The sequence below is a fragment of the Alligator mississippiensis genome, chromosome 6 (assembly GCF_030867095.1).
Source record: "Alligator mississippiensis isolate rAllMis1 chromosome 6, rAllMis1, whole genome shotgun sequence".
NCBI lineage: Eukaryota > Metazoa > Chordata > Crocodylia > Alligatoridae > Alligator > Alligator mississippiensis.
The window spans coordinates 97,116,143-97,138,760 of NC_081829.1; the positions used below are offsets into that span (position 1 = coordinate 97,116,143).

Below are 22,618 nucleotides of genomic sequence, written 5' to 3' on the forward strand. Positions count from 1 at the left end.
CTATTTCATCCAGCCCATGCGGCACGTATGTTGGGGTGTCAGTGGCAGTTTGGTGGCTGCAGGAATTGGCAGTGGTGGCAAAGGGCATGAGGGGTGGGAAACTTGTTGGCGGCCCTGCCTACCGAGCAAGATGCATTTATCTTGCCACCCCGCTGCCCTAGTCAGGCCTCTAGTCCCCATAGCTCATCATGTCTCTTCTAAGCAAACCAAGCCCCGTGCTTAAAGAGCAGCCCAAGCCATAAGCAAATGCCCGGCGTCACCTCGGGTTCTGGGCACTCGGCCTTATTTTATCTCAGCCAGCTCACCACTTCTCTCATTGGATTCTCCCTTGCATTTACTTAAAATAAATAACTCCTGTATTTTCTTGAGTGCCTCTCATGCACCTACAGCTGAAGCAGCAAAATGTTAAATACCAGCCTCTCCTTCCAGCCACGACCTGTTAACATTTACAGGCTGGCATCCGTGCCCACAATGGAGGTCATTTCCACTGCCCTTAGCTCAACCTGAAGTGGAAAAGGGGGGATCAAAAGAGCAGGAGCTTCCATGGTGTAGGGGTCCGAGGGGCTTTGGGAACATGCCAGAGAAACAGCTATAACTTGGCACCGCCTTTTACAAACTCTTGTTTCTGTTGGCAGGAGCAGGAGGGGAGGTGTGTGTCCTCCCATGACTTTTCAGTAATATTCAGGTCACACTTTGGCCCTGTATTTTTTTTAAATAAGCGTGGGAGAAGATGAAGGCCAGGCTGAGACTTTGACCCATCCTCTATATAATGGAGGGTTTTCATTGACAGTCCCTTGGCATCTTATAAAAGTGCAGGGCACCAGTGTCTTTCATTGGCATTCTGTGCATCCTTCAAGCCCCTGGCAGAGAGAGACGCTGTTTTTGGCCATGGTATGTTGAGGCACGGCTGTCTGTGAAACAATAATTTGTGTTTTTACACTGACGTGAAAAGTGTCTGGTTGAAAATGTGGAGTGATGTTTGGATGGAAAGACAATCTAGCCCTTGAAATAATTCCCCAGGATCCAAAAAAATTGAAAGGCTAGGGACAATGTCAAGGTAAAAAAATCGTGTGTTAAAGTAGTCAAGATGACTACAAGAGTGTGATCTTGTAGTGATTACTAGATACAAGAAAGGATTTGGGAACTTTTGGCATAGGATTGAAGTATCTGAGTCCAAAATTATTGTCCGGAAACCCCTCCGCACAGCTGCCATCTCAGCCTGGAGGTGGCTGAAGTCAGGGGTCACCCCAGTATTTAATGTTAGCTTCCCATCTGCTTTAGGTTCTGGTGAGACATGCGAAGGCGACCACCCAAGCCTTGATGCCACTGAACAGCCAGGGGCCTGGTTGATCCCTGAGCCCCACTGGCCTCCCTCTGCTTGTCTTGCCCGGGCAGCTTGGGCAGGTAGGGGGTTTTTTTTTGGAGACGTGCCCAAGATGTGATACGTGCCAGCCCCTGCTGCAGACAGGTTGGATACAGGCTCCAGGGAGGGCAACCGAACACCTCCTAAAAGACACGTAGGGTGAGTGCCTGCTGTCTTCCTAGGGAGGCTCAGGTCTGTCCCTCGGTCACACTTAATGGCTGAGTAGATAAATGGTCAGAGGTGGCATAGAGCAGGGGATGGAGAAGGTGTGTGGTTAGGATCAGAGTGAGCTGAATAGCGGGAAAGGATGAAGACAAGGAGATTGGCCAGACCCCTCCAGTCCTGTCCCAGCCCGAGGACAAGGAATAGGCTGGAGGCTGTAGAGCAGCTAAATACATGATGACATGTATTTAGCGTCTGGCTCCTGTAGGCTGCAATATGCACCCAGCTGCAGATGCACCTACTGATGCAGCCGGCAGAAGCAGTGGGAGAGGACCATGATGACCCAGCTAAAGCAGGAGGCTCAGGTCCAGGCCCGCACCCGGGAGGAGTCCTAGCCTCGGTGAAGAAGTGCCGGGTCTGGGGACACTCTCCTCTGAAAGGGCTGTGTGTCTATGTGGCTTGGAACTAAGGGATGGGGGAAGTACTACAGGTCAGTGCTTCAGCAGGAAGGCGGTGAGGGATTCTGGGAAGAACAACAGTGTCAGATGACTTGAGAAGGAGAGATAGGGCGGGGTCTGTAGAAGGATGGACAAGGCTGGGGGCCAACAGACTGAGCTGCAGTATGGCTTTCGGACCCAACGTTGTTGGCCAGTATGGCCTTTTCCACCCACCGTGGGTGGCATTGCTCATAGGACATGCAAATCCTGGGCATTAATATGATCTTTTTAAGGTGGCTCAGAGGTGGGCTAAAATGGCAGCTATAAGACCTTACGTTTGGTTTCTACAGAGCTTCACTTCTGGGTTTGGGACCAGCACATCTGTGAAACCCTGCTTCAAGAAAACATTTTTATTCCATGTCATAAACAACCACCTTCTTCCCTTCCTTCCTCCCCTGACAGTATTTCTATTACCAACTCCCCTAAAATGGGCTCTGAAAATAGCTGCCGGGCCCAGCATGGCACCAAAAGGGATTTATGCCATTCTTGCAGAGGGCATGACACTCCCCTTAATGGGACCGCACATGCTGGTGTATATCTGGAGGGACTTTGGGAGGGGAGTTGAATTGCAGGCGTAAACCAAGATTAAGCCACAGCAAAGGCAGTTCCCTTTGTATTTATTGAGGGCAGAGATCGCTCCCCTGCCCCCTCCTCTCTGCAAAGCGTCTGTGCAACTGCATGGAAAATTATAGCTACCCGGGACCTCCTGGTAATGAATCCTCTGGAATTGGGAATGCTCGGTTTTGTTTTGTGGGTGACAAATCTTATTGGAACAATTTTTCTTTCTTTCGCTCTCGCTCTCTCCCCCACGCATCCTGCACGCTTGCGTTGCGCACTGTATCTCTGCTGAATGAGCTTGAGCTGAGAAATAACTCCCCTCTCCTCCATGATCCAAGATAAACTCACCGCCAAGTCGGGGGGGGTCCATCGTGGAAACATCAGCCGCCTGGCTAATTTTAGCACTAACGCCAAGAGCATATATTTTTTAGATGTGTAAGGCTTTGAAAGATCAGTGGCAGCTCTGCAGCGCTTGCAGTCAGGTTTCCACCCCCTCAATCTCCCAAGCCAGCCTCCTTAAAGGAAAATCAGACCTTGCAGAAGAGCTGCATCTCGTGGGCCTTGGGTTCCTGTCAGCTGTCAGTCCAGTGATGTAGCACCAGGATCCACGATGGGAGACTAGCACGCCTATGATGTATTACAGTAATATGTCAGCAGCGCAATGGTGCTTTGATAATGCTTAACCGAGGTAGCACTGCACTGGGGAGAGCCAAGAGCACACCTAAGAGAAGGCAGAAGGAAAACCCAGCTGAAGCTGTGCCTCGTCTCTGCTCTGTTGGAGTATCCCGATCCAGAGCAGGCTTTCTGTTTGCAGTAGTACCAGGTGTGAATGGTGCTTGGTTGATTTTTATGGTGTAGGAGTGTTAAATGTATGGATTCGGCTCTTGGAGCCATGTTGTGTGGCCTGCAGGGCTGGTAGATGGGTAGGAATTAGAGGGTGAGGCCTGCCATCTAAATCCAAGATACAGCCTCATTGACCACATACGTCAGAGGCAGCGGGGCAAGCAAAGACTGCATTACCCCCTTCCAAAATGTTTGTTCACCTGGACATTGTGGGATCCATCACATCGGGAGTCCAAACCCAGCCTTGGCGGTGGGGTAGGGAGGACTGGGGGAGTTTGTCACCCTGTTATAGAGCATCTATCCCCACCAAAGTTAAAACTGGATATTTGCAGCCAACCTCCTCCAGAAACCCTTTAAGTTGTGGATTCTCCATTGTTGAAGGTTTTTAAGACCCGGGTAGACAAATTCTTAGCTGGGATGATCTAGTTGGGGCTGGGTTGGACCTCTCAGGTCCCTTCCAACCCTTGTTTTCTATGGTTGTCATGGTTCCCTCAAGGGATCACCACCCATGGGTTAATAAATACTCCTCTAGACAAACATTGGGCCTCTTGTGTTAGTATCTGAGGCACGAGCAGATGCAGACAGCTGTGCTTGCACATAAGACAAGAAGGACGAGGACCAACAGAGCAGCCGTGGGTAGCTCCGATGTACAAAAATACATTTATTTTCAACAATTTCAAAACCACTGCCTTTTTTTACAGTAGAAATATTCAAATGGAACAATAAAACCAAGAACAGTATATATATATATATGTATATATATATGATTCATGCATTTGTTGTTTTACTGTGTTTAATACAAGTATTGCAATTGTCTGCCCCATTTCAGCCTTAAAACAGGAAAGATGTGTGAGAGTGATGCTCTTCCAACATCTTGGAAAGAGCACGGAGGATTCTGGCCTGGATCCTCAGGCTCAACCAAGCAGTGATAAGTGCTGGAGCTACAAGAAAGTCTGTAGATTAATGCCAACTATGTATTTCCCAATCCCAGGACTAAGTAGGAACTGTGGATTTAGGCCATCTTTGTATTGCCTAATCCCAGGACTAACTGGGACTTTTAGAGCAATTTAGAGCAACCTCAAGGTTGCTCTAATTTATGGTGGCTGCAGCCCTGGATTGCTGGAGTACGTGAGTTTTCTGGCTTTGCCCCTTTGCCTTCATACCTCCTCCATAAGGACCTATGAAGGAGGGGTGATGTAGAGCTGGTGACCGCATAAGGGAAACCATAATCTTGCTGTGTGTGCCCAAAATATGGTCACAGTGGGCCACAGGGAATGCAGCAGGGCCCATAATCTTCTGTATTATTTCTATAGGTGTAGCTACAATTGATCCTTCCTTGGGGGCATGAGGATGGACTAGATGGCCACCTGAGGTCTTTCCCAGCCCTCTTTTCAATGATTTTATACTACGGCTAATATAATGGCGTTCATGTCTTAACAGTGTGATTCCCCTGTGACTCTCATTGCCTCAGCAGTGTCTAAGGAGACACAAAAAAATTACCTATTATTTTCCTTTATTTGCCTACAAAGTGCACGGGTCATGCATTTTTGGAAAGAAGGGACCAACCCTGACAGCTTTGACTCTCCCTGAATTTACAAGACCCTGGTACACAAGATGGGGTCAGACACCTCCATGCTGTTCCCCATCAATGTACTTAAAAGGGAAAAGGCCATATCTTTCCATCTCTACTTAGGGCCCAATGTGGTGAGGGACTGAGACACCTCCAGGCACGATCCAAAGCTCGCTGAGAAACTCCCATGGACGTTAATGGGGCAATTTCAAAGCCCACTGGTCACACTGGGTCTAATGAAAGATGAGGTTTGCTCAGAAACACCTGCCAAAATGTTTCCATCTGTATTTCCAGACCAAAAGAAATCGCTTATTAAATGACTCAGTGTTTTCTAGTGACAAAAAACAGCAATATTTCAAACCAGGCAGGTGTCTCACTGCCATGAAGCATCTCTCTGCTAAAAAGATACTTGCTTTGTTGACTGGTAGATCTTTTCCCTTCTGCCCTACCCTTCCCAACCCTACACGATACCAGATTCATAGGTTCATAGATGTTAGGGTCGGAAGGGACTTCAATAGATCATCGAGTCCGACCCCCTGCATAGGCAGGAAAGAGTGCTGGGTCTAGATGATCCCAGCTAGATGCTTATCTAACCTCCTCTTGAAGACCCCCAGGGTAGGGGAGAGCACCACCTCCCTTGGGAGCCCGTTCCAGACCTTGGCCACTCGAACTGTGAAGAAGTTCTTCCTAATGTCCAGTCTAAATCTGCTCTCTGCTAGCTTGTGGCCATTGTTTCTTGTAACCCCCGGGGGTGCCTTGGTGAATAAATACTCACCAATTCCCTTCTGTGCCCCCGTGATGAACTTATAGGCGGCCACAAGGTCGCCTCTCAACCTTCTCTTGCGGAGGCTGAAAAGGTCCAGTTTCTCTAGTCTCTCCTCGCAGGGCTTGGTCTGCAGGCCCTTGACTATAAGAGTGGCCCTTCTCTGGACCCTCTCCAGGTTATCCGCATCCCTCTTGAAGTGTGGCGCCCAGAATTGCACGCAGTACTCCAACTGCGGTCTGACCAGCGCCCGATAGAGGGGAAGTATCACCTCCTTGGACCTATTCGTCATGCATCTGCTGATGCCAGGGGGAGGTAAGGTAGAGAACAGGGCCCTGAAAGTGCAAAACCGATCTTCTGTATTTTGGTTGGAATCGAATGAATGAGACCATAAAGTAATTTCGGTGAAAAACCTGGGAAAACATCAATGGTTTGTGTATGTTGGCGGGGGGGGGATAATCCACAGCAAACCGGACGAATTGCTTACTGATGTGGGGGTAGGCTGCTTCTCAACCCGTTCTGTCTAGCAGCTCACAGAAGCAGCCCCTCAAACCCTTACTACAGCAAAATGCCTTTTATGGAGAATTTGGAGCAAACCTCCGTTCAGCTCCGCGCCAGCAGGAACACCTTTTATGAACAAACCTCCCACACATCAAGATGGGATGCCGTAGCCCTGCAGTCACTCTGTTATCAGCAGATTGGGCCATTACAGTAAAATACGTTGGTATTTCAATATAAGGGATACAGTGAGAGAACCAGCGTATGCACCCATGATGGATGGAAATGCAAGGGCAGGGAGGAAAACACAGCTATCAGTCTCCAGCTTGCATCAGGGACGAGCTCAGAAGAGGAAGTGCGGGAAGGGGATTATTTTTAAACCTAAGGGAATTATTTTTAAACTGATGAGAAGGATGTGGGTGTTTTAAGAGCAGGATCAGAAAGCAGAGAAGCACGGAGCTGAGCTTGCTTTGCTTTAGTGTCTCACACAAACATTTTCCTAGATTTTGGCTTTGCAACAATTTGACTGTTTAAACTAATTGCTCCATCTTTTCTGCAGAGAAAATCGGATTTGGTCGTGCTCCCTACAAAAAAAAAAACTCAGCTGGCAATGACTTCTCACCTCATTAACAGAGCCCAAGTTACGGTGGCCAGTCTGTAACAGATAGAGAGGCACTTTGAGTGTTGGGCAAGTTGCTAATAATGCCTCCAGTTTACTTAGAAGAATGATGATAAACAGCATAGGGGTTTTTTTAATATATGGCAGATGAACTGGATTGCCTTTAAGCGTACAGACCGTTGGGGATGCTCAGATCTGGACCCATGCCTTAGGAGGAGAGCCCCTCTTGGCTTTCCATCACCAGGCAAGAGCACAGCAACTCCTGAAAGGGTCTCGGGACCTCCCAGTCCCAGCTGACCTCCTGTTCAGTACCTTGCAGAATCAGGCCCAGTTTCAGCATCTTAACTTCAGTATGGATGGGTGAAAATAACCCGTTGCTCCCACCTGCTTCTCATGACACTGTGTGGGCGATGATCCTCAACCTTGACTGAACACAGCAGAAGGTCCTGAAATCCCGAGATGTTTCCACCTTACAATCACCTGGGGTTTTTTTTTTATGTTCTCATCATCTGAGCAGGATGCACCACTCGTGAGGAGGGGTCGTTGTGGCTTTTACAGACTGCGGGGCTAGCGGATGCGCTGGACTGTGTGTAAGAAGGGTGTCTTAATATTGTATTTGGCCAGATTTCTGATGCGGTTTCCAGATAGCCTTAATCCTGAAGCCCTTAGTCCCGGGAGCAGTCCCTAATGACATGCCTCAACAGGATGGCCAGCTTCTCATGCTCTTCCTCCTGCTGAAGAGCACTTTACTCCATGCATGTAATTTTGGTGACATAGGAAGAGGCAGTGTGAGGAATCAGAAGCTGGCCCGCCATTATGAGACGGCACAGGACTTAGGCTTGCTTTCAACATCTTATTCAAACCCAGGATGAACTCCAAGTACGTTGACGCTCCTTTCTCTTCATCTCTATGATGGTCTCTCATGAGAGTCACTACTGGATGACAGAGGACGGCGTTTTTGCTTTAGTGATGTGGATGGAAAGGTGAGAAAAATCACGGTGAAAACCTCATACCCTCCTAACGTTGCTCCTGCTCTTCAAAAATTACAACGCGTGTCTTCCAGTGAAGGAAAAAAGAAAAACCATCATGTCATTTATATGCAGAGCTGGAAGCCTGGCAGACAATTGAAACACGTTGTGAACCCACGCGTCGCACAAGAGCTCGCCGTGGGTCCTTGCTTGGTTGGCACGTGTGTGGGTGTGCACGTGTGTAGGGGGGTGTGTGCGTGTGTGTGTGTGGTTTGTCATTCTTTTTCGTTAAACTTTTCTTTTACTAAACATTAAATTATTTCCCAAGAAATAAAAAGCTATGTACATTGTCATTATCTACAGTAGGTCGTCTGCATCGTTGCTATTAACATGCACGGGGGGGCAGGGCCTCATTCATAAACCTAGACGTGCGTCCCTCCTGCTCAGCGGCTGATGTTGCTTTGCGGGTTTCTTTTTAGCCCATCGTTTAAAAGACGGCCGAGGTGAACAGCGGCGGATCTAATCCTGCCCATCCCTGTGAGACGAGAGGGAGGGGGCTCGGTGTGCTGCAGCATCGGATCCGGCGTCTCAGCCTGACACTCGTAGGACAAAGCGGCTGCTTCGCCACCGAGTACGGAGTAGGACCGTTTCCCTGTCACTTAGGGTAAGGATTTCCAATCTGCCTAAGAGATTTAGGTGCCTGATTCTCATTCACCTGAATGTGAACCGGGCATTCGAATCCCTTAGCCTTTTGTTTACCAGGACCACATTCATAAATGGAAGGGGACACTTAGCGCTGGGGAAACGCCCACTGGTTAAAAATAAAAGACCCGTCCCCCGCCTCCCTCCCAAATAATAATGACATATAATTTTTTTTTCAATAATAATAATTATAACAATAATAATAATTACAAATAAAAAGTCAGAAATTCTGTAGACCAAGTGGATCCTCAGTATTAAACGCTAGTGCAGTTGGGGATTTCCTTTGTGCTTTCGCTGTTAGCAATTGTCGAGATACTTCCTGGAGGAGACAAGTGGGGGGGGGAAAGGGGGTCAGGAAACGCGCACACCTCCGCAGTCTCCACGTGCAAGTCCCTGGGAGACAGCTCATAAGGACCTAAAAGTGTGGGACGATAGACTTAATGAAGGGGGCCCAGCGGCCTGATACTGCAGTGAATGTGGGGTCCAACTGGGTCGTCCTCCAGGGGTGGGATGTGAAAAAAGAAGTCACAATGCTCGTAAGTCATCACATATTGTAGGGAGATCATGAGCAGATAGAAGGGGGGTCCCCAGTATGGAAAAAAGCTGGAAAACTTAGAAAACACATGCAAAGCCAGACAAGTTTCTTGCTAAGATGCTTTGGAGGGAGATGCTTCTCAACCCCAGACATGGCTGTCTTGCCCCTACCATCAGCACCGTACCTAGACTCCTGGCGGCCCCGGATGAACTTTTAGTCTTGGGTCCCCCTTTGCCAGAGATAGTGATGGTCATTTTTTTTTTCCATTGTCTGATTATTATTTTGAGGCCCTCTTTCTGTCTGGGCCCCAGGCGGCTGCCCAGTTTGCTCATTCCTGTGTCCGGCCCTCCCTACCACGATGTCCAGGTCCTCGGACCCTGGCAATATGGACCGCCAGCCCCCGCGGGGATTCAGCGCATGCTCCGCGTCAAGCACCGCTTAGGAAGAGGCCCCAGCAGGCTGCATCCCCTTACCTATAACCCGCGTGTCCAGCTCTTTGTCCATTAGCTCTTCGGGGTCAGTGAATTCACCCAGAGTGATTTTGGGGGGGTTTTCGCTTTGGCTGACGGACCCGATCATTTCCTGTTCTTTGTCATGCTGGACCTGAGCATAGAAGTTAATCCACGGGATTTTCCTGCATGGGAGAAGGAGACACAAGGCCCTTTTTTAAGCTGTGACCTTTGACCGGAGCTCATTAAGGCAAGACTTAGCTCCCCCCATAGTGCAGTATGCACAGAAGGATGGTTATGGACTATTTTATGCCTAGTGCAGAGCGCTGGGATGCTGTTGCTTCCTATAGGAACAGACTGCATCCAGCACTTGAACCCACGGGTTTCTGAAGCCCAAGTTTGCATGTTCAATGCAAAGCAGGCCATTTTCTCCCCTTCACCAGAGCCTTCAAGGATTCAGCAGCACGTCCTGGGTCCACCACTGCCAATCTTGCGCCCGGCAGGCGGCTGGCACCATGCATGCAGCTTAGCCCAGTGAACATGTACGCAGCTAATTAGGATCATTTGCAACTGTCAGTTCTGTGCATGTAAATTAGGCAGCTAATGATGCAAGCCAGGGGGGGGAAGGATTAAAAATCTATTTAATGATGCCATTTATTCGGGAAAAAAGCCTCGTCCGTCTCATCCCCATTGCCAAGCTCTGGTGCTCTCGCTGGGTGAAAGGGTTCGTAGCCTCCATCAGGGCTGTTCTCTGCCTCCTGGTTTGTGGCAACGAGCAAAGGAAAGCGATGGTACCCCTTTCCCAAGGGAAGCCGGCATGCTCGGATTAGCTGTGGCTTTGGGGACGTCCCCTGCCTGCAGCATAGATGGTGAGAAGGGTGATCCCGAGCTGGGATGTAATTTCAGGATGCCATGAGTGGTGTGCGGAAACGCACCAAGGAATTCAGTTCTCGGGTGTAAGCTGTGACCTCCTGCAAGGTGGCGGTGAACATCTCTCATTAAGCTGCTGGAAAGGTGCCGTGCCTTGCATTGCTGCAACGGGAAAACTCTTTGGGCTCCGTAAGGAAGACACAACCAAAGGAGATGTCTTCCTTGTAAAATACTGCCTCTATGTGCTAATCCCTTAGGTGTTGGAAGGGCTCAGAGAGTCAGATCCTCGTGCATATATAGCAACTAGCCCAACTGACTCAAAACGAGCTCTGCTGATCTTAAACCGTGACTTCTGGCCCCGAGTTTTACGCCCATCCTTCGTCATCAACAGGCCAATGCAACGATTCTCTGGCAGCAGCACTTAACAGGTATAACATCCTTTGGTACCTCGCACCTTAAAAGTTTGCCATATCCGAGAAGGAGCTAAGCCGTGCTACAACCGGACCCCGCTCTTTGAAATGACACGACTGCAGATTACGCGCTTGGATCTGCAGAATTAATACAGCAGATTTTCTGATGTCGTTAGGCTTCAGAGGCCTTGTCAAATAAAAATACTGCCTCTGTATGGCAGCAAACACCCAAGCCAACTGGGGGGAAAGGATGGCAAGCAAGAAAGGGGACAACTACCCCAATAAGAGGGTATAAGGACCTGCAGCGATGGGTAGGGAAGGGAGAAGGACACTCAGAGGAGCCCAAGGTTTGAGTACGGATGGGAACAAGCCACACAACAAAGGATCCAGAAGACAATGATTATGCCTGAAGATCCAGGGAGCCTGGATGTGACCAGCTCAACGGCCTCCGGCTTCTTCTGAGAGCCACGGAGAAAAGAAAGCTGGCCAGATGTGCGCTCTCTGACCCTGCATAGCCATGTGCATCGTCCTCTTTCTCCCCAACATGCACGCACACGCGCGTGCGTGCGCACACATACACACACACTCCTATCATATGGGAATGATATGATGCTCATATCATTCCCATACCCCCAGCACCTGCAGCGCACCCACTATCCCATTGTATTTCAGCACCTGCAAAAGGTATAAGCAAAAGGTGTCCTTTAATGGGACACACGTGTGCATGTGAGTGCACATGCACATGCTCTCCACCTTTCTCTTTCTCCCTCTGCCTCCACCCTTGCTCTGTCTCTCCTTGCCCAGCCATAGCTCTATGATGGGCACTTTCTGGTTTCTGACCCACCTGCTGAGCCTGTTGCTTTGCAGCCTCTTAATCAGGAATCTGCGGGTGAGCCCGTGGAGTGCCAGTTCTGGAAATTTACTGAATTAAAAACCCAGGCAGCTGCCAGCTCCCCTATGGTCTCTAAACACCAGCTCAGTATTCAGCTGGGGACTCCAGCTAATCATCAAAGTACACACCGCTAATGGACCTCCGCAGCCCAGGAAGTGAGAGCCCACCGCTTGCTCCATGCCCCCTGCTCCATGCAGAGCTGTCGTGCACATTCATTTCTGATCAAGGCGGGCAGCGAGTTTCTCCAGCGCTCAACCCTTTTTTTTCCCCGCTTCCTGCTGCTCCTCTGGATTTCTGATTTCCTCCTGACCTTAGCACTTGTCGCTGCTGCGTCTTGTTTACAGACAAAAGAGTATTCCTAACCCCTGAATTTGTACTTACGGGAGTACACTTCAGTGCGCTCCTCCTGAGTGCAACACCCCGTAGCTTTGTACGACAATCGGGAACAGGGAATCGAGTCAGCACCGTGATGTCGGCTACTTATCCTGCACTGCAGCCGGGGAGAGTTGGGAGGAAAGGATGAGGTGCCCAGCACGTGGAGGGATTGTGGCTAGGGTCCAAGATGTTACACCTGAACCATAAGGGATGGCTGTCCAAGGAGCTACACGAAGCTCTCCAGCCCCTCTTCCACTTTCAGGGAACTCAAGGTTCGGCCTCTGCTCTTTATCAAGCTGCTTTCCCTTTTACTGAACCCCAGAGAGACCCAGCAATGGGGCAGGGGAAAAAAAATAGGATTGTATACAGCAAAAAAAAAAATAGCAAGAGAAGCTCAGCCTCTGGATGCTGCAAGGAGCCACATCTCAGTGCATCTCCCACGCCTGGCAAAGCAGCTAGTACAACATCCCAGGTGCAGGCCCAGCCAAAAAAGCTGCCGCTGTATTGAAGAGCTGCTTCCAACCCAGCAAAGCAGCAGGGATCTGGCTTCAGGCCCAAGGACGTGACAAGGGGAGGAGGGCTGGAGACCTGAAACTCTGCCTTGGAACAGATTAAATAACACGAGTGCGGAGGGCTTCGTCCTGAGCCCCTGAAGTCACCAGGAGCGTTCCTGCACATGGGATAGGAGCAAAGCCTTCCCCTGACTTTGAGCTTTTAAACAGAAATCAGCTGGTGGTGCTGATCCAGACACGAGTAGAAACTTATTCAATTTACAGAGTTAGGGTCCCTCTGAGCGTTCCCCTTCGGCCCCGCCAAGGGTGTCTGCAACCCCAACACGACTTGATGCGGCACAAATGTACGCAGCGCTAAAGAGAAGTCAGAGAAAGACACTTAAAGAAAGGTGAACCTGTCCAAAGAGAGCTCCGGCTTGGGAGACAGAGGCTTAAAAATGATTCGTGGCCAGAGAAGGGGATGCGGAAAGCAGATGGCAGACGTGAGTCCCACACAGTTCTTTGCCAGCGAGCAGAACTGGGGCACATCGGCATATTGAACTTAGCCAGTGCCTCACTGGATGCTAGGAAGAGCCGAAAAAAAATTAAAGCTCTTTCTGATTAAGGATGGTTCCTCTTCAGCACGTGATCTACTCGCCAGATCGATTCTTGTCTGATAACTCGAGGCAGCAGAGTGCAGCTCGTGCCGATTGCTGCTGGGGAGCAGCTTCTGCATGTCAAAGTCGCATCAAAGCGCCTTCTTGCTTAGCTTAACACCACCAATTTCTGCTTCTGCTCCCATCCCATGCCCCCACCGAGACCTCATTGCTCCTGTAAACTCCCCGCTGAGCTGCAGGAGGCGGATATGGATCCCACAGTTTCTATGGAGACATAACGAGCTGAGGGCTGAGCGGGTTCGGGTGTTTTTTAACAAGCCCCTCTCAGCTAATGTGGGGTGGGGAGGGTTAGTGCAGGGCTCTGGTCCAAACTCTCCTCTGGTGCTGATGCAACTTGCTTGTCGGAGCCGCAGAAGCATGTCCAGGTGGAAAGAAAATCATCTGATGCTTTGGCAGCTCGGCAAATCTGGCCGGGAAGCCCCCGAGCACCAAGCAACCGGTGTGTGCAGCTTCATATACTGCGTGCACAGGGACGCTGCATGGGAGGGGTGAGGCGGCCTTCGCCTGCATGGGAGGGGTGGACCATCGCATCAGCGGCTCTGCCGAGCGCCGAGCGGAGATGAAAATACAGTCTCTGGGGACCGTGCAGCGGTGGGAAATGCACAGATTTGGCAGGGACTGCCTGCTTTATCGAGTCCGGCTCCCTGTAACCAGGGGCAACCAGGCAATAAACGTTTCGTCCAAAAGCATCCACAAGAACGGATGCTCCCATCCTTCCTGCGGGCCGCAGGGCAACCCCTCCGGACCCCGCTTCCAATCCAGTCCCTATCAGATACAGCTAGGCCTTCAACAAACCAAATACGCTCCCCACCGGTGCAAATCGGGTGGGAAATCCTCGTGCTAATATCCTCCTTTTACCTGACTTTCCACCCATTGAAAGGATGACCCAAAGCAACTCAGAATCTGGCCCAAAAGGCTTCAAGGTGATTTTTTTTCCCCTCCCCTTCCTCACCCCATGATGCAAGTCATCCCCCAGAAACACCAGGTCACAGGGGGGCTGCGCTGCAAATGCTCCCTGCGTGGGGAATTGGGAGTGACACTGGAAATGTGACGGCTTAGTCGGTCCAGTACAGGCCACTGGCCACCAGTACATGGTTTCCAGCATGGAGGTGGGTTTTGCAATTGAGAGCTCATCACCCTCAGCTGGTGCTGAGCTGCGACGCCATCAGCAAGCGCAATCTCCCTGCTGCTCCAACCCGACGAAGCTCCTCTGAAGACCGCTTTGCCCCATGCTGATGTTTTGGCCCCCCATTCCCTAATGCACATCTACAACCAGCTCCCCGCCAACTATAAGCACTATATTTTGGCTCTGCGAGGCCTTCTGGGCAACAGCTGGCGTTCCCCGACACATTGTTGACATACCTTTTAAATTTGTAGATTAAAAAAACAGCCAAGCCGACAAAGACGACGGATAACAACATCAGCATGGCCGAGCTGCTGTGCCCAGTGCTGGAGTCCACGAGGGGTGCTGCAAAGAGGAAGAGCAGGTCGTTATACGTGGAAGTCATTAACCAGCACGAGGGGGAGGGGAAGGGGTGGAGGGGAGGAATACGGGAGTTGAGCTCGCTTCACTCTTTGCAGCGTCTGCATTATTATTCCTGCTGCCTGGCACATGCTGTTTGAGCAAAGTCAACCGGTGAGAGACCAATCGATTCCCTTCCCTTTGAAAGCAAAGCCCCTATTCAAGACAGCACAGTATCACAGCTCCTAATGAAAAGGGAGCTGGAGGCTGAGCTAAGAGGAACTAACTGCTCGCCGATTGTCCCATGTTAACTCTTCGGGCGTCTCCCTTTCAGCTATCACGGGGCCAGAGAGCAGAGATTTCGGAAGGGGAGGGGGTGCAAAATGGTGCTGTGCTGTTTTTATTGTGTCAGCTTGTGTCGGAGAAGAAACCCAACCTGAGAGCCAGCCGTCCCCCCAGACTGAGGCTGCCCAAGCTTTGCAGCTGGTTGGAGCTCTGCCCCGTCTCTGTTTGGCATGTACTGGTGGTCCATAAGGGAGGGTATGGAGCGCCTTGTGTCTGTATTGCTCCCGCAGCTGGCATGGGACTGAATTCCTGCTGCATAGGAGTCCTAAGTGTGGGATAAAGAACTGGGATCTCCTTTATTTTGAGCCCAGGGCAAGCTGTGTGCATGACTTTAAGTAGCAACCGAACCTACTAAAAAATGTCATCCAGGTTCCACCCACTAATGTCACCAAGGATGGACAGGGGCCTGTGCCAACGGTCCTCAACCTGCTTAGATGCAGGGCACTTCAATAATTTTTTTGAGTTTGATGGTGCCACGGGTGGGAATTGCCATACTGCGGCCTTGATGCTTCTCAGCTAGGCTGCAGCTTGCCTTGCCACCACCGCAACGAGGTGGGACTGCCCCACGCGCTGCGTGCACAGCCAGGTCACACCTTCAGTGCAAAGCCAGCTCCGTTCTAGCTGCCCTGCACACCTCTGTTTGCAGGATATACTGTGCGGGGTCAGACTAAGGAGGGCGGTGGTAGGACTGGGTGCTCCTGCCAGCTGTAGGTTGATGGGATAACCCTGATGCAGGCAGGCACGCACAGCCCTGCTGCCTCCCAGCCTGGCTATGCACCAGGCATCCAAGACCACCACGTTAGACATGTGCATCTCAAGGCAACCCTGAAAAGGGCCCACGGTGCCCAGTGGAGAGCCACTCGTCTATGCCAGCAGACATGCATGGTCCTTGCTCTGGATCTCCCACTGAAGGGTCTTAGGCTGCCAGTGCTCTGCTCCCAGCATGCCTGATGACTTCCAGGGGAGCAGAGCCACATTTCTACAGCAAGTTGGACCTCTTGATTGTGTAGGGACCGGTCTGAAATGAACTCAGACCCCAGATTTTAGGGTGGGAGGGTCCAGAAATCTTGCCCTGGGTTTTGCCAAGGGCCTGTCCCCTTTCAGTGAGCCACAACAGACCCTTGGTCCCAAAACCTGGATCCACGTACAAGTTTTGCAGTGTAATTCTGCGCCAACCCTGATGTTCTGACTCAGCCCGTCGTCCATCCCCAGGAGGAACGTTTCAGGTGGGGCTGCTTCGTCTGGAGCCTTGTGTTCAGTTTGCAACCTCCTGAAAGCAATTTGGTCCCTAATGAAATGAAATCCTGACAGCTTAAATAACCAACATCAGCCTGCTGCTGCTGGCAGCGGCCGGTACAAAGTCAGCATCTGGAAGAGAGGTCATGAGCCCCGGACTAACGTGGCTGTGAATGTTTCATGAACCGGGAGTGCAAGTCCTATTATTCCAGGAGACAAACTCAATGGAAACAAAACCCCCATTCTCTTTTAATGAGGACATCAGCCAAGTAACATGCCTCAGACCTGTCAGGATAATTGCAAGAGATAGTCTTCAAGAACAAGGGCAAGAGCTAAGGCCTTTGCTCTGAAGCCAGCACTCATTACATGTTTCACATCAGGGTGGTCTGCAGGGGGAATGAGGCTGAGAAGGGGGTGCTTTCTATGCTGTGTGAAGATGGGGTTTGTTAGGTAGCATTTGAATGTATATGCAGGCCAATTTGTAGAGAAGGCTCGCTGTTAGGGCACATATTCCTCTGAAGTGCCAAGGCCTCCTCTGTGGAAGTCCCACACGCTTAAATATTGGTATAATAGTAATAGCCTTCTGCAATTAGGGCTTGAGCCAGTGCCTGTGGACATCAATGTAGATGCTCCCACTGACTTCCTTGGGCATTGGATCAGGGCTTTAGAGACTACCTTTCGTTTGAGCTTCTCAAAGCACATGGAAGACAGGAATGCATAAATTAACTACAACTTACAATGCCCTAGGATGGTGGGTGAGTAAATCGAGGCACAGAGAGCTGAAGTTTCCTGTCTTCATAAGTGGCAGCTGCTTCTGTGCGTCTGGGCTGGAGTGGTGGGTGCTTGGCACCCCTGGAAATCTAGCCCCACGGGTCTCCACTGGGGTGGAAACTGGAAGTCCCTAAGAACCTACAGCCACTTTTTTGGCTTAAATTACCTGCCCAAGTCCATGCACTGAATCAGCAATGGAGCTGAGACCCCAGCCCAAGACACCTCGAGTGCCAGCCCCCTGCTCCTACACAGTGTCCCTTACCGGTATCAGTGAAACCGGCTTTGGACCTTGTCTCCTAACTGCAAAGCACGAGCCCTGATCTGTCTGAAGCGTTTTACATGCCGGTAGATGCCAACCCCCCACATGGCAGACTCCTGCTCATCTCAGGAGCTTCCTGGCATCCTGCTGTTTTTTTTCAGAAAGAAGGAAAACTCTCCATCTGATCTAACTACCAGATCTTACCTAGCTCGTCCTCTTCTCCAGTCACTTCAAGGAGGCTTTGAATGTGAACTCAAAACTTAACAAGCGCTGAAGGAAGGGGGATGCCTTGCATAGAAATCTGGTGGAACCAAGCTTGGAAGTTGGTGGAGGACCTCTGGAGAGCCACCCCCTGCCTCTACTGTTGCATTTCTCTCTGAAACACTTCCTATGATAAGCAAACATCCCTGCAGCCAAGGTGCAGCCTTCCCCGATCCAGTCCCTGCGGGGCTGGAAGGATGTTGACTCATGAGACACTTTGGACCGGGGAGAAACCTAAACATATGAAAGAGGGTGTTTCCCACAGCCAAAACTCCTGGACCACTCAAACCCTAGCTTGGATCCAGATTGTGTATCTTTTGGTTTTCTTCCAGGGCTAGTGGAGACTCCCAGGTGGGGAGGGAAAGCACACAAGGCAGCGGAGACAATACACTGACCTTGCAAAGAGAGAGACTAGTTGGCCCAGTCCGTGCTTCACAAAACACTGACAACGCCTCTTATAGTTTCATAGTGCTTAGGGTTGGAAAGGATCTAAACAGATCATCAGGTTTGACCCCCTGCCCCGGGCAGGAACGGGTGCTGGGGTCATAACACCCCAGCCAAATATCTGTCCAGCCTCCTCTTGAAGACCCCCAAGGTAGGAGAGAGCACCACCTCCCTTGGGAGTCCATGCCAGAGTCTGGCAGCCCTAATTGTAACGTAATACAGTAATCCTCTCCTTTGGTTCCCTACAGTCTGGGGTTAGGAGGACACCGAGTGATTCTGTTTTTCTATCTTTGCTGCCTCCTGGCACAGCCTGAATTATGGAGGGATTGACTCCTCTTTCCCCAGCTGCCCATGCACCATTAATGTGCCGCTCTGTGCTTCCACTCCCAGGATTACTGACGCGAGCAAAGGAACCACCGTGGCACGCTGGCGTCCATGCTTACCTAATGTTAACTGCGTGACATACACGACCACTTCGACCCCGGGCTTCAGCTCAAACTGGACCAGGTTCTGGTTGAGAGCATTAAAGAGGATTTCAACTATCTGAGGAAACAGGAAGAGAGACACGGGGTTAACGGGTGTAACGGACAGTGCCGGAGAGCATTTTGGGATGCAGACAGCCACTGGAGCCTATAAGGCATCACCTCTCCTGCAGGAAGCGAGTGGGCAGACAGAAAGAGAGAGAGAGATTTTGTTATTTATGGAGATAGAGAGTCAGCGTGTTATTTAAAGAACACGGTGTTATTTCAGGCAATTCTCCTTATAGGAAAGGTGTAATTTTTAAGACGGTGCTATGATGCATTTACTGGGAGGGAAGAAAGAGAGACAGGCTTGGGTAGGATGTGCCTGTTTGGGAGAGGAAGTTCCCCTCGCATTGTCCCCACCTGGATTCGGTGGGCCTGATCAATGCTTCCCACTGATCTCAATGAGTGCTGGGTAAGACCCAGGACCTATCTTGTAACCTGTCCTTCTTCCACCCCTGCTTGAGGCAGTCTGAGCCCGGCAGCTCCCATTAATGTTTGGGGTGGTGGCAGGGCGAGCTTGAGGGATCTAGTCTGGAAGATGAACTCCAAGCCCAGCCCACACCCTGTGCTCAGAGGATGGGACCCTGACTTCTCACAGCCTGGCGGCGGGGCATGCTGAAGTTACCTGTCCACTCGTGAGCCCACTACCCAGTTTCCCAAAAGCAGCAGCCAGTGGTAGAAATGATCCTACCCAGGAAGGTAAGAGGAAGTTGGAGTCACCCAGTAGACTCCACCCCTTCCCAAAGCATTCAAAGCAACCCCCTTAGAGCCTTAACAACTTAGACTCATTAAGCAAGGCACTTCCAAGATGGCCGCCTTGTTGGCTTTCAGTTGAACGGTGCCATCTCCAAGGGCTGGCTTTGCTCAGCAGGGGACAAGACCTTCTCAAGATCTCTGGAGTCATCCAAGTATTTTACTGTCTGATCACAGCAAAGAGAGGGAAATTCATACAGATCAAGTCCTGAGGCAGCACCGCCAGATAGCACCACCCAATACATATACAAGGAAACCCTGTCTACAACATGGAGATGCCTCATACCTAGCTAGCACTCCATACCAACGGTAAGCTGGAAAACCTGAGCCAGAGACGAGGTGCTTTCTGCGGTGGCATGTCACTCCTCCTGCCTTTGCCTTTATAGAGCTGATTTAACTGCCTGATAATTCTGCCCTGAAAGCTTCAGCAGACTAGTGCTGTTGTTCCTAACTCTTCCCTCGCCCGCGTATCGCGGCTGCTATTCATCACTGTAATTACCTATTTATCTAAATGGATGGATATTGTAACTTCCAAATATAGTTTGCACACGCCAATCGCTCCTGCAGAATAAAAAGGGTCTTGAACCAGTGACAGATGAGCTGAAGAGCCTGATTTATTTTTAGTGAACCTCAGTACATTATTTCACTGCTTTAACCTCTCTCTTTTTCCATTCCTTTCAGGAGCGTGTGGTACTGGCTGGGATCAGGTCTACTGTTCCCACCATACGGACATGACAGGACTTGATGGGCTTGTGGGAATGGGGAGAAACCAGTGCGTGTGCAGTAGACTGCAGCATGAAAAAAGACTACACATTTCAATAAACCATTGGGAAAGCCTAATATTTTCCCTCTAGAAATGACCTTGACTCATGGTTCTCCAGCCCCAGATGTATGGCACGTCCTGTCCTTCTAATGCTGCACAGTTTTCCTTGCAGGTCGGGGTCCTACCTGAATATGGGAGTATGGACTTTTTGTGCTGGAAACCCCAGGCGGGAAGTACAACCCTTTGCTTACCTGCTCCAGATCACCTTCATTGCCTTTCCTCCTCTCTGTCGTGTTTTTGTGGGGTAGTATGAAGAGCTCAGCGGAAGTAGGAAGTCCAGGAAATACTGCTACCAAAATCTGCTCATCGGGGATCCCAGTCACCTGGGACAGAAGAGCCAAGAATAGGATTAGCTGGTTGCTCATTGCCTTGTGGGCCAGTCTTTCATCTGTATATCTCATTTCCTGCGGGTGTGCTAACTAGGCAAAGGAAGCCATGCTCCTTTTAAACACTTTGGGTACCCGATCCTTCCACGGGGTACCCTGCTTTCATGAATCGGTACATCCACCAGGTCATTCTAGTTAAAGACATGCTTGCAATGAACTACTGCACCTCGCTGCATCTTTAGAGCTAAAGGTGGGATTGGCTACAGCCCTGGATCCAGACACCTAAATTCATGGGGTGTTTGAAAACCAAATTGACCAGTGGATCTGAATTTTGCACCTGACCCCACTCTCATAAGATGCCAACCCCAAATCCCAGACCCAAACAGCCTGTTTCAACACATATATTAATGAGCACGTGAACAGGGTCTTGATCCTTTCACCGATGGTTTCTGGTCATCCAGTTACCTAATTTTCATGTAGAAATGGTTGCTTAGGGAGGGCTCACTGGATGCTTCTTCACTTTTGGGGATGCAGTCAGTTGTAAGAGCATAAAACATAGGCTGTGGGCAAACACGTGGTCTCCAAAAGGCGCACAGACAAGATATTTTATGTGATTTCTCTTGTATTTTGCAGGCTCGTGGGGAAGAGAGAACACCAGCTCTGCTTTGCTTTGCCTCCCCCCCGCCCCTCCAACCCCTTTGCAAAATAACTTTTTATTTGTAAAAAGCTGTAAAAAAATCAGTTTAATAAAATGAACCCAGTTTTATCCTGGGGGGGCAGGGTGGGGAGGGGAGGAAAAGTTAAATTCCCCAAGCTACAAATACCAACATGCTTTTGCTGCAGAGAAGAAAAGTCAAACACAAATGTCTTTTGCCTGTAAAAAAAAAAGACAAAAATCCCCACCTCTATTTCCACCAGCAGCAGTGGCAAATACATTTGAAACAAAACTACATGCTCTGTGTCCATGAAAGCCAGGAATTTTTGCTTTGATCCATCTTCTCATGAGACACAAAAACAAAGCCACTGGCTGCTGGACACCATTAATGAAGTATTCCCCACTGCTTGTCTTTCTTCTTTCTTTTTGGCAAGACTTTGGGAATGTTAACTCACACGTCCTGGTCAAATACAAATGACGATTCATTACGAAATCATCAGATCATGGAGTCGTAGAAAAAGGGGGCTGGGAATATCAAGCGGTCATCTACTCCAATGTTGTGCTCAAGGCAGGATCATTCCTGTCTCTAACTCGATGCATCCCTTTCTGTTTTAATAGGCTAAGACAGTCTTCACTTTCTGTCCCAAACCTTTGAAGGCTGGTGCTACGCGCTGTTCAACAGCAGCTGTGCTCCTTTCCATTGAGAGTCTTCGTATCGATGGCAGTTCAAAAGATTTCTCTCTCTCTCATGACCTATCGGGCTCCTACCGAGTGGAACATGACAGCTGTTGAACATATACAGCAGCACCACTCAACTGCTTGGGACAAAAAACGTGAAAAATATCTCGTTATCCACTTTGCAAATAGGGATGGAGTGAAGGATGGATAGCGAGAGGGAGGGGAAGGAGAGAATGCATTCTTTGAAGTATTTAACATGGAAAAACACTATAGAAACATTAATAGTGGTAAAATACAAACATTTTGAACAAAATCCCAAGCGTATTGTGCTCTACAATAGCTCTGGGTATTGCCAAGCTGTTGGTGACAACTGCAAAATGATGGCTTCATAATTACTTTTCTTTCCCTGCCTTTGACAATGGCTCTTACAAAACACCCTGCATTTCAATGGATGCTTCATTGCTTGGGAAGAAGAATAGGAGCCAGGTGTTCACCTGCAGGACAGCTCACCTGCAGAAGTGCTCCCTTGATGACTCTGCCAATGTCTTGTCTCCACTCGGGGATGTCGGGGTTGTGGTAGTCCAGGTTAGGGGAAAACGACAGGAGCTGAGACTGGAAATATTCTGGAAAGAGACCGAGAGCATCAGAATCAGAAACAGCAAAATATTTGAGTAATGCATAAGGCGGGTGTGACAGCTCATTGAAAATCAATACGAAGGCCACAATCCGATTCACTAGGCTTTGGAGCAGGACCACAGGTCTTACTGTCTTAAAGCAAAAGAAACGGAGGGATGGAGAGGAGAGCGAGCCAGAATAGCGGGTGGGTGCTGAGACACAGA

At 49.9% G+C, this 22,618-nt stretch overlaps 1 protein-coding gene and 1 long non-coding RNA gene across 5 annotated transcripts in view; one reads left to right on the top strand and one right to left on the bottom strand.

Moving 5' to 3' along the window:
- Positions 1 to 20,363, top strand: part of LOC109282799 (uncharacterized) — a 124,906-nt gene extending 104,543 nt beyond the window's left edge. The window contains exon 5 of one of the 3 annotated variants that reach the window (XR_009463146.1): positions 19,979 to 20,363. This is a non-coding gene — a long non-coding RNA (uncharacterized LOC109282799). Of the gene's footprint in view, positions 1 to 6,813; positions 7,930 to 8,320; positions 8,387 to 19,978 lie in introns of those variants that run through there. The other 2 variants (XR_009463145.1, XR_009463144.1) reach the window with 2 other exon arrangements.
- The window catches only part of SORCS3 (sortilin related VPS10 domain containing receptor 3), a 419,433-nt gene continuing 400,879 nt past the window's right edge, over positions 4,065 to 22,618 (bottom strand). For both annotated transcript variants that reach the window (XM_059730194.1, XM_059730195.1), the window contains exons 22-27: positions 22,290 to 22,402; positions 20,312 to 20,443; positions 18,464 to 18,563; positions 14,605 to 14,710; positions 9,552 to 9,712; positions 4,065 to 8,862 (exon numbers count right to left, since the gene is read on the bottom strand). In XM_059730194.1, the coding sequence (XP_059586177.1) occupies positions 8,798 to 8,862; positions 9,552 to 9,712; positions 14,605 to 14,710; positions 18,464 to 18,563; positions 20,312 to 20,443; positions 22,290 to 22,402 (677 nt within the window). In that variant the 3' untranslated portion in view covers positions 4,065 to 8,797. The remainder of the gene's footprint in view (positions 8,863 to 9,551; positions 9,713 to 14,604; positions 14,711 to 18,463; positions 18,564 to 20,311; positions 20,444 to 22,289; positions 22,403 to 22,618) is intronic.